This window comes from Eulemur rufifrons, chromosome 17, assembly GCF_041146395.1.
Source record: "Eulemur rufifrons isolate Redbay chromosome 17, OSU_ERuf_1, whole genome shotgun sequence".
NCBI lineage: Eukaryota > Metazoa > Chordata > Mammalia > Primates > Lemuridae > Eulemur > Eulemur rufifrons.
The window spans coordinates 37233797-37249527 of NC_090999.1; the positions used below are offsets into that span (position 1 = coordinate 37233797).

Below are 15731 nucleotides of genomic sequence, written 5' to 3' on the forward strand. Positions count from 1 at the left end.
TCACCGTAAGTTCAGAATAACAGGATAGGCAGCTTTTCTTTACACCTGTCAAGAGTAGATCCCATTGAATGAGAAAACTTCAAATTTGACTCTGGGGTAATTTAGTATTAATAGCTTAAAAGATGGGTCCCACACCATAGCTTGGTTCCCATACCACTCCTAAACCACCATGCATCAGAAGGAAAATAAAATGACTTATTTACAAAGTATTTCCCACTACTGGAATTATGTGCCAGTACTGCCAGAGGCACTGGAAGTGTTTAGGCAGGTTGGAGCTGAGTAATGCATTTAGGTGGTGCACATATTCTAATTCAGTTTTGCCCATATTAAGATAAACTTCCTGTACCTATTGACACTTAGTAACAGAGGTCTGTTTACACAGAATTACTCTGGCTTTCAGCTCCAAGCTAAATGAATGTTGAGGAAATACTCCAGAGAGAAATTGGTTTTGGATTTTGTAGGATGCCTATATTTTGGTTGTGACAAGAGTGGTCTCCTTAAGCTAGATTCACCCAGAAAGTTTATGATTGGACTTCTGGTACTAAAGACTGACTTCCTAGCAACTACGATTAGAAAAATTAAAGATCTAAGTGCCTAGTGTGCTTCTATATTCAATGTCATGCCAAACAGTGCCAAGAATCCATTGTCGAAGAATGCCATGATGTGGTAATGCATGGTACTAAAGACAGGAGACAACCACCATTTCCACTTTTTCATACTCTTTATTGCCAACAGTTTAAAATGGTCAACATAAAAAAAAATCTCATAATAAATACTGCTCTTTGGGCTGTAATAAATAAAAAGTTTATTAACAAGGAATGCACTTTTCCAGCCACAAGTGTCTTCAAAAACTAACGAAAAAAAAATTATATATGGCCATAGTTCACAGTTAAGCAGCCAAAAGCTGCTCCAATTACAGCCTTTAAACAACATGGGAGCTTCCTCCCTTCTCCCTCCCCTTCAGGAAGTATATTCACAGTTCCAAGTCCTCTGGCTGAAATGCTCTCAACAGAGAGAAGTTAAGAGTCAATGCACCTTTCTGCGATATTGTCCGAAAAGCCTCTTAAAACAAGTATCTCAAGGAAAACTGCATTCTGGTTCACTCTCGGATTGTCCGAAGTCAAGAACGTATACCTCAGCCTGGTCTGGTTCCACCCAGTCCAACAGGCCACAGAGGAATTGTTTTCGTACCACCACCTGTCCATCTTCTTCAACATGCTCCAGATCGTTCTACTGGCTTCCCTGTAGATCTCACAGTGGAAAAGAGGAGTCCCATAGGGTCCATTCAAAAGTCTTTTAGTTGCATCTCTGTAAGAGCATGTTCAGGGCATATTCCATTCGATTTTTTAATTCTAATGAACAGCCAGACATCAGCAGAGTCGTCAGTCTGAAAGTTGTAGATATCCTATCCTCATTGATGTAAGTGAGAAGGTATTCTTCATTTTGGCTGCAGATGATTATTTTTGTATGATCGTGGTAGAAATTCACCTTAAAAAATAAACGTAGCTATTAGATCTCTCTAAATATTGAAGAATAAGAAAAGTTCAATGACTAAACTGGTTAAGTAAAAATAATTTTTTTAGGACCTAAACATGCACTTTGCTGAAGGGTTCATTTACCTGAAAGGTGCCATCATTAAAGAGCATCATTAGGGCCTTATCAGATTTTAGCCACTGAAGGAGGTAGAGCCGAGGTCTTCGAATATCAGTAACACTAGGTAGATCTCCACCCTGGAAGAGATGAGCAGAGTCAGTTAGTGCCTATGAAGATTTTGCAATGTGCACTCTATATTCTTCAAAGCAAAGGCCTCTCAAACGTAAGCAAGCATCAGAATGGCTCCACCTCCCAGAGATTCTGATTCAGTAGCCATAGGGTAGGACATGAGAATCTGCACTTCTAACAAGCTTTAGAATTACTCAGATGCTACTGGTTTGTGGGCTACACTTTTTAAATATATCACTGCTCTACAACCATAGTACTTACATCCATGAGGTTCTCCTCCATGTAATGAGAAAAGTATTTCAGCACCGTCACTTGACTAATAAATTGCTCAGGGGCATCTGTTGCTGGGAAAACAGAGCATTGGCCAAGCTCTGCGTAATAATGAACTGTTCTAAAAAACAGGAATGATAGGGAAAGAGGAGAAAAAAAAAAAAATAAAAGCAGTTAGTCACTGTTTTTAGATTTCTTTAGTGCAAGACTAGAAAACTGACAGGATTTCATTAATTGCATACACCTACTTTTTGTCTGGAAGGAGGCTCATGTGAGCACCGTTGTTGAAAAGGACACCAACAGTGTGGTCTGAGAGCTGGTACCCAAAGCCGTATTTGTTAGAGTAATCAACCCATTTGGTGACCCACTGAAATGATGTGCTCAGCTGCTCTTTGGGAATGGAGTCAGCTTCTGGCATGTTTTCTAGACATCCCCGAAGAACTCTTGCTACTGTGTCTGCAACACTTCCCATGGTACTGTCTTCGAGGCCTGAAAAGTCAAAGAGAAATGTAAGTTATAAAATATTTAGCAAGAAAACTTCAGGTTTTGGCAGATGCCAAGATTCCCTCCACTAATTCTAAAGACATAGAACTCAGGATTATTCCTTATCTTTTTCAAATTCCTCTAATCTTGCTTCTTCTATGTCAAATTAAGCTTCAAAATAAATTTATTTCAATTACTTTGTATTTAGCACCAGGATTTATAGTTTCATTATTTAAAATATGATTGACAACCACTTACATTCGCTGCTACTGCTGCAGCTGCCAAGAGTCCCTCTGACTATCATTCGAATAGCATCTCCAATCTGCTGTTTGTTTTCTACTGCGGGTGTTCCAGATCTGGCAACGGTAGTGGTAGGTGGCTGGAGCTCCTAAGAAGAGAAAAGAGTCATGCAATGAGTCAAACGTCTAAATTCATTTAAGGTTGAGAATTCCGGGTTATGAAAAGATTGGAGCAATTGCTGGGAAAGGTTATCAAAAAGCAATGGACACAAGCTAGACAAAAGATACTACAGTAACTCAACTGCATGCATTTTAAAACTAAAAGGCACTATCTTTCCTTTTCAAAGTGTTCGAAAAAAAGCTTTAAGTAAATACAACATGCTTGAAGCATGATAATCACAGTCCAAGTGATTACCAACAAAGAACAGAAATAATATAAAGTGTTTATATATGTTTTATTCTTTCCCAACATACCTCATCTGTCCTGTGTTTGCTGGGTTGCTGAGTTATTGAAGTCTTTTTCAAATCATGCCTAAGCTTGTAAATTTCTTCATCTTCTTTAGATACTCTATCTGTAAATCAAGGAAAAGAGTTATAAGTATTATTAGTCTATCTCAACAAGGTAGGAACACAGCTAGCCACATTTCCTCCTTTTTGCATTATTAACCAGCTTATGAGCATCCAAGGCAAAAAACAGCATTTTATCCAATTGCAACTATCCAAGAAGCACACTTAATTGTTTACAAAATACTATCAATCACAAATTCAAGGTGTGGGTTTTGTTATGTTATAAATGTCAAAGTTCAACAGTATGCAAAAATACTGGCTAAATTATACTAATATAAAATCTTTTACCAAATTTAAATATAACATTAGGTACAGAAAAGGGGGAGAAGTCTTGTAACTTACTATGTGTGTCAATATATCTTGCTTTGTCTTTTTTGCCACCAAAGAGAGCAGCAGCTGCTTTCTTAAAGAAATTCTTAGCTGGGCTTGATAAATGGAAATCTGGAACTGTATGACAACAGCTAGAAGAAAGTCTGTCTGGAGTGAAGCCCTGTGGAGTATAAGAAAAGGTCTTCAGTAACCTGTCAGATAATTGGGATCAATAGCACGCAATAAAAAGATGTAAGATGGTGCACCAACCTGCAAAAAGAAGTCATGTCGAATGATGTCATCCAAACTGGGACGATCCTCTGGGTTTTTGGACAACATGCTAGCTATTAGGTGCTTGGCAGGCGCCAGCAATGAAGATGGCATTGTATACCTTGCTTCTCTTATGCACCTGTAAGTTTCTTTCAGATTTGTAGTTTCAAATGGGGGCCTTCCTAGTAACATTGTATACCTGTATGCAAAGAAACATATCTTTAGCAATGGCCATAAAGCAACTCTTTTTGAATGTTAAAATCTAAATTCAAATTTGTTTTTTAATCATTGTGGTGCATTTACTTACATTACACAGCCTAAAGCCCAAATGTCTGATTCACAGCCATGTCCTTGTTTATTGAGAACTTCAGGAGAGAGATAATTTGGGGTACCACATATTGTTCTGGAAAAACAAAATATCAAGAGCTCCTTAGGAACGATTCCAGTGTTTAAACTTAATTCTCTTGATGTGACTTGATGAGAAATAAAACCTTAAAAATACTATATTGAATTTCTATTTGAAAATATTTGACTTTTGGCATTTGACCAAGTGACTTATAATTTTTTAAGCATGTACAATATTTTAGCTCACATGATAAAGTGTTTTCATCCAACTGAGACCAGGGACATTGTGGTATTTTTATATATTTCCAACAAAGATAAGACTTGACTGCTTTAATAATCAACTTAGAGGCATAAGGTGTTCTTTCTAGTCCACAGTAGGTACTTAGTGAGTGTTTGTTTAAATTAACATTGTTGTGGTTTATAGATTTTTAGTATCAACCGACCTCCAAAACATTAACTGCAAAATAATAAAGGTATCTGGTCTCCGCAAAACCCTAGTAGGATGCATCTTTCTGACTCTTACCTCCTTCTGTGTTCCAAGGGTTCCAGCCTGGCTGCCAAACCGAAGTCCCCAACTTTTAGTTCCATGGCTTCATTAATAAAAAAATTCCCTAGATGATAAACAAAACAAAACGTGAATCCTTTTGCAAAGATGTTCTAACCAACTACACACACATTCACTTGGAGGCAGGCAGCCAGTTGGTACATTAAAGTCACCCATTAAAAAGCAAGATTGCGTAGGCTAGATCCCAATTAAGAATATTAATATGTAAAAAGGGAGAGAGAGAGAAGAAAAGAACGCCTCTCTCTAACACAAAACTCAGCATCTGACATCAAGGGCTTACCTAGTTTGAGATCTCTGTGCAAGATTTCTTGTTCATGAAGATACTTTAGTCCAGACACAATCTGCCTGAGGTAGTATCGGACTTCTGGCTCCGTCAACACCTTTCTTGCCTTCAAGATATGAGCCATTGACTAGGAAGAGGAAACGGAGAAAAGAGAATCTGTCAAACAAAGTTACCAAAATTCAGGATGAGCCACGAAAGTTGATGTTGTCGTATAGTAAGTACTGCCACAGCTAAAAATCCCAGATTAAATGCTGTTTGACTACCATGTTAAATTTGAGGGAGGTAAACGGTCTCAAATAGGAGTTAAGGCTTACCCTTCTACTGCAGTATTCCAAGAGAATGTAAATGTTTTCTTTGTCCTCAAAGTAGTGGTAAAACTGCACTACATGCTTATGATGAAGAATTCTGTGAAGCTCTATTTCTTTGTCAATCTAAATGAAAAAGCAAGATAAGGCTTATTAGCTTCCCATCCCCTCTAGAAAGCTAGTGCTTACACATGCAGAAGACATTTTCCTAACAGGGAAGGGCCATCCCTGCACACAAAGAAAATACTTTACTCAACAGTCATACACACCTTTTCCCTTTGATGAGGTTTAGCTACTCTGCTGTGAGGAATAATTTTTGCAGCGTAGACTTTGTTATTCGTCAAATCTGTCATCTCGTAACATTTGGCAAAGCCACCCTGAAAGGAAACAAAGCCAAGACAGAACTGAGTATGGCAGAAAAAATGGACGGCAGAGATTTTAAATAAATAATTAAATAAATAAAGCCATCAAAAGAAAGCATAAAAGAAGCAAAAATTTGAGGAATGGAGGGGTGGACAGAGGGATGCAGTCTACTTTGTAAAAAGCTCCTTCATAAAGGAAAACGCATTCCTGAAAACAGCAAGTTCAAACAGTTTCCCTCCTTCCTTTACAAAGGGGAGCTTTAAGGAGGGAGTTGGGGTGGGGAGAGATGAAAAATAATGTCTGAAGAGACTTGGGAAAATTCCCTGGGGAGCAGGTGGAGAGAGCTAGGTCTGGCACAGAAAGCCCCTGCTGCTAGACTCGGGATGAATTACGCCGGGCTTCGAGAGGCGCACAGATCCGCGGCTACGGATGCAAGCCGATCCCCGGCTCTGCCAGCGCACAAAAGCCGGAGGCGGGCAGGTGAGGCGCCCACGCCGCGCCGGGATCGGACCCCCGAGAAACCGACAAGCGGCGGGCGCTGGGACCCGGCTTGCCCCGGCAGCCCTCCCTCCCGCCCGGCAGCCCGGCGCCCGCCGCTTGTCACCTTTCCCAGCACTTTGCCCCGGCAGTAGCGCTTCCCCGTCGTGGGGTCGACGATAATCCGCGAGATCTCGGGTCCCGAGTGCGAGTGGTGGTGATGGTGGTGGGGGGCCGCCGGTTGTACATGCGCCTGGGGCTGCGGGGCCTGGGGCTCCTCGGGGGGCTGCTGTGGCCGCTTCTTCTTCGAGTCCCCCCCGCACGACTTGCCCAGCGCCTGCTCGCACATCTTGGTGCTGGCAGCTGGCTGGTAGGTGATAGTCCGCAAGAGTTCCATCGTCTCCTCGCCGCCTGGCACCGCCAGCTGCCCCCTTCGAGGCGCGGACACACGTCCGAACCCGGCCTGGACCTCGAGCCGGCGCCTCTGTCCCAACCCGCGCCCGACACCCCAGTCCACTTGTGCGAGTGCGAGCGCTCGGCGACGGCTTATATACGCGCGGGCGGGGAGGGGGCGGAGACGCGAGGCGGAGTGCGGCGTCACGGGCGACGCCCCGCCCACCGCCCGCCCGAACGCGCACGGCCAAGGGCGAGACCGCCCGGCCGCTGGGGTTCCTCTTGGAAGCGGCGGGGCTCAAACGCCCGCGGCCGGAGCGCTGGCTGCCACCCGGAGGCCTCGGGCCGGCTTCGGGCCGTCCGCAGGTCCGTCTCACCATTCCTCGAGTGCTCCGAGCCTCGGCGTTGAAATCAAAAACCCGAAGGCCGAAGCCTGGCCCCACCCCTGCCCCGCCGCCCGGTGGCGGGGCCGTGGAGTGACCCGAGCCCGGTGGGCGCCGGTGTAGAGGCAGGACCATCCCCCCGGCCCCCCGAACAGTCCTTCCTGGCCGCCCACGATCTGACGCGGGGTCAAGGCGCGAGTGTGCCCGGAGCCCACTCAGCCCGGCCATGTGGAATGGTCGGGCGCTGCTGCCCGGCGGCGCGGCGTCCGTTACCGAGCTCGCTCGCGTCTAGGTGGGGGCAGTGCGGAGACGCTGTGCCCGGGAAAGGCCAGGGTCCCCGAGCGCGGAGTTCGAGTTCACCGCCGCCTCCGAATGAGGCGGACTTTCGCTCGGAGGGTGGGGTCCCGGGGGGCGATCGCCCGACCCCACCTGAGGCCCGTCTGGCATCTCCCGGCACCCTAGCAGGAGCCTCTGCCCGAGGTCGGACCCTTAACCTTGGAGAGGGAGGTCGGTGCCCGGCAAGGCTTAGTCCTTGGGTGGCCAAGGATCGGAGAGCAAGGGCGCCATCTCGTGAAAGGTTTCAGAAGTGCGGTTAGCAGTCTGAGGGGCAGTGTTAATAATGTGGGCCCCCTTTGGGAGTTAGTGGTGTTAAAATCGATGCTAATTATGATTTTTGCAATCGAAGTGATCTAGGACTACTTCCGAATGCGTCCGTTCAAATGGATCATTAGATGTCCTGGTGCTGGGAGAGTCGATGCAAGACTTTGTGGGATAGGGGAATCGGTAGGATGAAGAGAGCAGTTAGGCAGGTGAGCTAAAACATGGCTAGTTTCCTACTTGCAGATTTTACTGTGCGGTTTTACTGACGTGGGAGCACATTTTTTTCTTGCTCGAATTACAGTAGCATAACATTGAGTACTGTTCGGTAAGTGACTTATTTAATCTTACAACAATTCTGAGTGGGAAATCATTGTTATGTAAGGGAGGAAAAATAATTTTATGCACTTTTAAATTTGGGCCTGGGTCCCTGTAACCAGGCGGATTAACAAGAGGAAAGCACACAAGTTCATTAACGTGTATATCTCATATGTACATGGGAGATAACCAGGGAAATGAGTAACTCAAAAGAGATGGCTTAAAATTGGGGCTTAAGCACCATTTTTAGCTAAATCAAAAGAAAAGAGTGTGAGGAAGGCCAGTTAAGGAAAGGTGACCAGGAAAAGTATGGTAAATAGGAGTACGGTTTGTATTTCTCCATTGGTAAGAGGCTCTAGTGATTTAGAGTCACCCTTTTCTGGTACAGAAGAGACATTCTTATAATTGGAGATTTTTTTCTTTCAGTAAATATCAGTTTCCCTTACAAAAGGGTAATATACCATTTTCAGAGCTTCTGAACTGTGTCTTTTTTCTCAAAATAATCAGCTCAAAACAATCCTTATCTCAGAGCCATATTTGGGGTGGCACACTCTGGTCTCCCACATTATTATTCGCATTTAACAAATGAGGAAACTGGGGCTTGGAGAATTTAAGTAACTATTCATCATGCATTTTTTAGTAGATCACCAAGTTATGTTAATTAGCAGCATACTTGACTCTTTTCACCTAAGTTAACAAGATACGGTAAACAGTTTTTTGATACTGAGTTCCAGAGACATTTATAATATCAGATTAATGAACCCCTGGAAGGTACTTAGAAAAGTGTTGCTACAATCCACTATCAAGTTTAGGTCTCTGTGGTGTCAACACATCGACTGCCATGTGAGTTGTATTTAACTTAGGCTTGTTTGAAGCCTGAGGCCTTCTGAAGCAAAACCCTGCAGCTGGGTTATGGAAATCTTACTTGTTGATGTTCTTATGTTATAATTAATATTGACAATTTAATTCTAAAAATGCGAGTTGGGTTGCATATAACTCAAGCACAGAAAACAATAAAAAAAATAACAAATTAGAAAGGATTGTTTTGTTTTAATAAAACACCATGGCCCCAGGGAAAATTTTCTTTTTCTAGTGTGGCAATGTGTTAATCAAACGTTTACAAAGATATTCTGTCTCTAATACTTCCTACAAAATGTAGAAAGTCTTCATTAGCATTACAGAGTAGAAAGGGAAAGTGTTTTCAGTCTTTGCTGCTTTTTTTGGTTCTTTAAAGAGTTGAAGGCAAGTCTGGGCATGTTTCTCAGAAGTGACAGTAGACTTTAACCCCAAGATTATCAGGGCTAGACTAAGGGGTGGTGCTGGGGGGTGGAAATTAAGAATTACATAATCCTCCCCTTTATTCATAAACCTAGGAATGACCTTTGCTCCCCAGATTTATGCAAATCTATTCACTAGCCTGAAGAAGGCTTGCCAGTTTGGAAAATACTACCTGAATTTCCCAGAGCTAATTTTATACACCATGTCTTTTATTTTATTGGTTTATAATTATATACATACACACATATACATGTATATAATTATATATGTGCATTTGCTTATGCCTAAAAGGACTGTGAAGCATAGATTGTCATGAATTTTTTAATTAATTATTTGATTATCATGTAATATGGTTTATATTATTACCAAATAGGCTTCAATATTTAAACTATTGAACATTTCATGTGCATTTCAGGTTTATCTTCCATAGCATGCAGGCATTTAATAAAGTATTAACACTGCGTTAAGTCTTAGTGTGTCTTCTAGCTGTGAAAATATGATTTTTCAGGTTGTGCTGCCATCATGTGGACAGAACCAAAATTGTAATCCCTAGAACAAAAAAGGAAATAAATGTACTTTTTGTTGGTGATAAATCTTTTACAAAATATTTCTCTGTGAATCTATAAATTTAATGCAGATGCAGTTGAAATCTTAATGGGATTTTTAGTGAAACTTGACAAGTTGATTTTAAAATTTATATGAAATTGTGTAGGGAACCAAAAATAGAGTTGCTTTAAAGAACAAAGGGAGGAAGATCTCTCTACCAGGTATCAGGACTTATAATGAAGGTACAGGAATTAAGAAAGCAATTGAGAAGGCCGGGCGCGGTGGCTCACGCCTGTAATCCTAGCACTCTGGGAGGCCGAGGCGGGTGGATTGCTCAAGGTCAGGAGTTCGAGACTAGCCTGAGCGAGACCCCGTCTCTACTAAAAATAGAAAGACATTATATGGACAACTAAAAATCTATATAGAAAAAATTAGCCGGGCATAGTGGCGCATGCCTGTAGTCCCAGCTACTCGGGAGGCTGAGGCAGTAGGATCGCTTAAGCCGAGGAGTCTGAGGTTGCTGTGAGCTAGGCTGACGCCACGGCACTCACTCTAGCCTGGGCAACAAAGTGAGACTCTGTCTCAACAAAAAAAAAAAAAAAAAAAAAAAGAAAGCAATTGAGAAAGTTTGGTCCTCCTGCAGAGATAGACAACCTGACCAGAGGAATAGAAAAAGAGCCTAGAAGTAGATCCACATGTATATGGAACTTTGATAAATGACAGAAGAGGCATGAGAGATTAGTGAGGGGAGGAGGGACTATTCAGTAAATGGAATCAGAATCAAATTGTTTTTCTATATAAAAAAATGAAATCCACATCTCACACCATTTCAGTTTGCTAAGACTGTCATTACAAAATACCACAGACTGAGTGAACAACAGAAATTTTCTCACAATTCTGGAGACTGTAAGTCTAAGATCATAGTGTTGGCCGATTTTGTTTCTCCTGGTGCCTCCTGTGTGTTCAAATTTTATCTTACAAGGACAGCAGTCAGAGTGAATTAGGGCCTACCCATATGACATCATTTAACCTTAATTATCTCTTTAAAGGCCCTATTTCCAAAACAGTCCTCTTCTGAGGTACTGGGGATTAGGGTTTTAACATATGAATTTGAGGGGGACACAGTTCAGCCCCTAACACACACCATATGTAAAAAAAAAACCTTACAGATGGAGTAAGAACTTAAATGTCAAGAGCAAAACTTTAGAATATTAGTAGAAAATATAGGCAATTAACTTTTTGACCATAAAGGAAAGATTTCTTATGCAAAAAGCACTGACAGTATAACAAAAGAGTGATAAATTTGACCAAATTAAAATTAAGAGCTTTGATTCATCAAAAGATATTTTAAAGTAAAATGACCAAAGATAGGCTATAACTTGGTAGAACATATGTCTGTTAAAGGATAGACTTGGGCACATTAAAATTTTAACGTTTATTTGAACATCCAATGATTCATGAATCAGGCACCATCAGACTGCAAGCAGCTCTGCACTCTGCTGATGGGTGAGGGGAAACTTACAAGTGGGCAAGAAAGGAGAGAAAAATATATATCTGATTGGTTAAGGTGGAAAGTCCCTCCTTAAAGGTTGGTTGGTGGTTTCTGATTGGTAAAGTCCCTAGTTAAAGGTTAGTTGGTGGTTTCTGATTGGTTAAGCGTAAGTTTCATTCTACTGTTTACATTGGGCTTTGGTTTGCTTCTGTAGGAGCCCAAGGTGCTGAAGCCCTCTCAGCCTAATAGCTTCCCAGTTTAATTTTATTTTTAATACACGTGGCCATAAAATAATTAATACAAGAATATATAAAGGTCTCCTACAAATTGATTAGGGCAAAAACAACCCAATAGAGAAATGATTGAAAGACATGAACAAGCATTTCATAGAAGAGTACCTATTTATAGTCAATAAACAAGAAGAAATTCTCAAAGCCATTAATAATCAGAGAAATGCAAATCAGGACCATTTAAACTCATTCTGTTGGTAAAAATTAGGAAGCCTAGTAATATCAAGTGTTGGAGACGAAGTGCATCAAGAATTAACTTCTACAATTATGCCAGGAGAGTAAATTGATCATTCTTACATTCTACAACTCAGCAAGTGAAATCTTTACATACGTACACCAGAGATATATACAAGCATAGTCATGGCAGGACTGGTAGTAATCCCCAAAACGGACACAACACAAATACTTATAGAAAGTAGAATGCATAAACAAGTCATGTTGAATACACATAGTGGGATATTATGTGAAAATCAATGAATTACAGATATCCACATCAATATGGATGAATCTTAATAATGTTTAGTTAAAAAGGCAAATCAAGAATTAAAGGCAAAATTCAAGAACTAAATTTATTTTGTTTAGACAGGCATATATATCTAATTTAAAATGCTACTTTAAAAAGACATTTTAAACACAAAATTTAGGATGCTGTTACCTTGTATAGATGAGGCAGGGGAAAAGGAGAGGGAAAGAACATACAGGTCCATGTGTATTGTTGGTGATTTAGCTCTAGGGTTGGATTTTGGGAACACTCAAAAGGGGCATGCATACATGTAAAGACCAATGACAACTATGCGATGAGCTAAGGAGTATGGTTAATCCAATTTTGTGTGCCTTAAATATGGATTAAAAAAGTAATTATTTCTGATGAACACATGACTGAGGGAAGTGACCCAATGAGAAGAACATTTTGATTTATGAGTGTGTTGCCAAGAAGTTGGGTGGGCAAATTTGGGTAAATTAAGTCTGAGTTGAAATATATATCCTGGGTGTCTTAATCCATTCCTGTGGTTGTAATAAAATACCTTAGACTGGGAAATTTATGAGCAAAAGAAATTTATTACTCAAAGTTCTGGGGGGTAGGAAGTCCAAAATCAAGGTACCAGCAGATTTGGTGCCTGGCAAGAGTCTGTTCCTCATAGATGGCACCTTCTCACTGCATCCACACATGTAGAAGGACAGGGCACTCCCTTCAACATTGTTTATAAGGGCACTAATCCCATTCGTGAAAGCAGAACCCTCATGACTTAATCACTTACTGAAAGGCCCTGCCTCTTAACACTATCACATTGGATATTAGTTTCCAACATATGAATTTTTTATATTTATTCAGACCATTGCACTGGGCATCTAAGGCTTCAATGTAAAATGTGAAAAGAGCCCAAACCTCATTTTATATTTATCACAATATATGTAATTGATTGGACGTTTCAATTTAATATCTAACTATTTTGAAAAAGAGCTTAACAAAAGTAAAGCAAAGAGTTAATTTTAGGATTTACACTTAAATATTAAATATGTTTAATACCTTTTGTGTGATGCTCATTTTGACATACTGGTATTTTGTACAAGAATAAAACCCTGTGGCAAATCCTACCACTAATCTTCGATGAAGGATTATATTATACAGTTATCAAAATATTTGGCCAAAAGTTTGCCTTCTTTCTTTTATCCATTCATTCAACTATCTACTTATCTATCGATCTCTATTTTCTACACATAGTATAATAATATTTGAGAGCTTTTTCCTCCATTCATTTTTGCAAACTGCTAATTTATTTCAGTAGACTTAGATCTCCCTCTGCTGGTGGAAAATGATAATGCTAATCAATGCTGTTTAAAATGCAGCTATTCCTGTAAGTCATACCTACCATAACATTGTATTGTGTAGCATCAGCATAAAAAGTAATCTCACTTTTTGAATCTATCTTAGGGGACGCAATTATTTTCTAAAGTCAATTCACTTAAATTTTATAATTACAAAAATATGTAAGTGAATATAAAACAAAAGAAAACAAGCCATAAAGGTAGGTGTTTTAGCTTTTCTTCATTCTTGGAAGTGAAAACCTTTTGTAAGTATTAATATGAAAAACCTGACATCTTAAAAATATTTTCTACATAACATCCTCCTCTGTATTCTTTTTGGATTCTTGTAGTTTGCTACCTACATACTTCTGAATTTCCTCTTCGTTTAAGACCATATCTTCAAATGCTTGAACAATAATAGAGGAGAATTTTTTTCCTTATACTATACAGTTCGTTTGAGCCTAGACTTTTCAGAGTATTAGCCCCAGTCTTTACAATGAAATCCCATTCAATTGGAATTTTATGCACAAATCAAAATCAACCTATATAGAGACCCTTAAAAACAATTTCTTGAAAATAAAGAACCCTCTTTTGTTATTTCTATTTTAGTACTGACCTTTTATGATAGCATGTTTTAATATATTAAAAACTATTTTAAAAGATCGATCAATTATTGTTCATTAGCCTTGAAAAATTATTTTATTGGGAAACATATGGGTGTGGTAAGTGGTAAGTCAAAAACCAGAGGCAAAAAAATCTGGCTAGATTTGGTTTTAGCTTCCCACCAAAGTCTTCAACATAACACAAAGACACAGGTGGAGATTATTAGAACTATTGCAAAACACTGCTCTTAACACAAAAGAAATAATTAAAGTAATTACGCTTATAAATGTAGAGATCAAACTCAAACTTTTATTAAACAAAGGATACTGAGCACATGATAACAAAGCGCATGCCGTCTCTTTCAATGGATGGATGTTTTGTTAACTAGTTCTATTCAAAGAGTGCCCACTTTGGTGGCTTCTGTAACCTCAGGGACTTCTTCCCCACTAGAGGAAGTGTTTTCACAAAGGAGGGCTGGCATACGTACCTGTGAAGCTGTTCTTTGTTTCGAATGTCCTACTCCAAGGTGCTGTTTTGTTCCTCCCAGTGAAGCTTCTTCCATAGGAGGCAGGGAGAATTACAACTCAAATTTGCTAAAATGCTTCAGACACAGGCCACTCTGGAACAACCAGAGTTAGCAAAGAAAAAGAATCCACCTGTGCTTGCCTCACTCACCAAACCAAACACTGACCTTACATTTTCTCCTTCCCTTGGGAACTGAGCTGTGTTTTTTAACTAAAGGCTTTCTTAAGAAATATTTATGTTCTCCCTGTTATCTATGGGCTCTTTGGCAAGTTATTTTGATCCTGCCTAGAAACTGGAGATAATAATACCTACCAAACAGGATTACTAGGAAGATTAAATTAAATAGTCCAAATAAAATGCTTTGAAAATGCTGGAATATATTGTGTTCAGCAAATATTAACTATGAGAAACTTTCTATAGCAATGGCTATTAATTTAGCCTTTTTTCCTTTCTAATCCAGGATACCATCTGAAAGAAGAATGAATAACAAAACAACAAACTCCATTTTTAGTAAAACTAGGGATTAAGACTTCAAAATACTTATATGGTCTGTTGAAAATAATGATAGCTTTTCCAGAATTTGCATTTAAAAGTCTATCTTAAATAACAAATGGATCACATAAAAAAATTTAAACCCAAACCTAAATTTTAGAACACATAAGAAAAAAATAATGAAAAGTCACTCACTATCAGGATCTATGGTATACAGCAGTGGTTCTCAACTGAGAATCATGTCCCTCCCTGCCCCCAGGACCTTCACAAATATCCAAAGACATTTTTGATTGTCACAACTGGGGAGGAAAGTACTGTTGACATCTAATAGGTAAAGACCAGGGATGCTGCTCAACATTCTGGAATGTGCAAGAAAGCCCTCCGAACCATGAATTACCTGGCCCAAAATGTCAGTACTAAGGGTGAGAAGCCCTGAGCTAAAATAATGCTCAGAGGCAAGTCGATGGCCTTAAATATTTATAAGTATTTACTTATAAGTAAATAAAAAAGAATCCAAATAATATGTGTATTTAGGAAATAGTGAAACAGATAAACTGTTAGCTAACCCTGACTCCCCTGCCTGCCATCCGCCATCAAAATAAGAGGGAGGCAGAGAGAGAGAGAACATGTATTTAAGCAAAATAAACATAGAAAAAAATTAAAGAATAATTGGAGATTGTTCTATATAAATAACTTAAATCTAAGATAAGATGAATACTTTTCTACATAAATATTTATTAAATCTGATCCCAGAAAAATCCAAAAATCTAAATAGATGAACTTCCACAGAAGTAGAATAAATTATCAAAA

General features: G+C 39.8%; 1 protein-coding gene across 2 annotated transcripts; it reads right to left on the reverse strand.

Moving 5' to 3' along the window:
* Positions 1-702: 702 nt before the first annotated feature.
* PLK2 (polo like kinase 2) lies at positions 703-6721 on the reverse strand. Of its 2 annotated transcripts, XM_069491943.1 has the most exons (15): positions 6434-6721; positions 6326-6391; positions 5628-5735; positions 5368-5484; positions 5051-5180; positions 4729-4816; positions 4168-4263; positions 3861-4059; positions 3624-3771; positions 3189-3286; positions 2734-2863; positions 2241-2481; positions 1984-2113; positions 1620-1730; positions 703-1488 (listed from the first exon to the last, which is right to left on the reverse strand). In XM_069491943.1, the coding sequence occupies exons 1-15, from the start codon at positions 6593-6595 to the stop codon at positions 1297-1299; spliced, it is 2016 nt and encodes a 671-aa protein (XP_069348044.1). In that variant the 5' UTR covers positions 6596-6721; the 3' UTR covers positions 703-1296. The 2 variants fall into 2 exon arrangements, with proteins under 2 accessions (XP_069348044.1, XP_069348043.1); XM_069491942.1 differs by having other exon boundaries at positions 6326-6721.
* Between the last annotated feature and the right edge of the window lie 9010 nt (positions 6722-15731).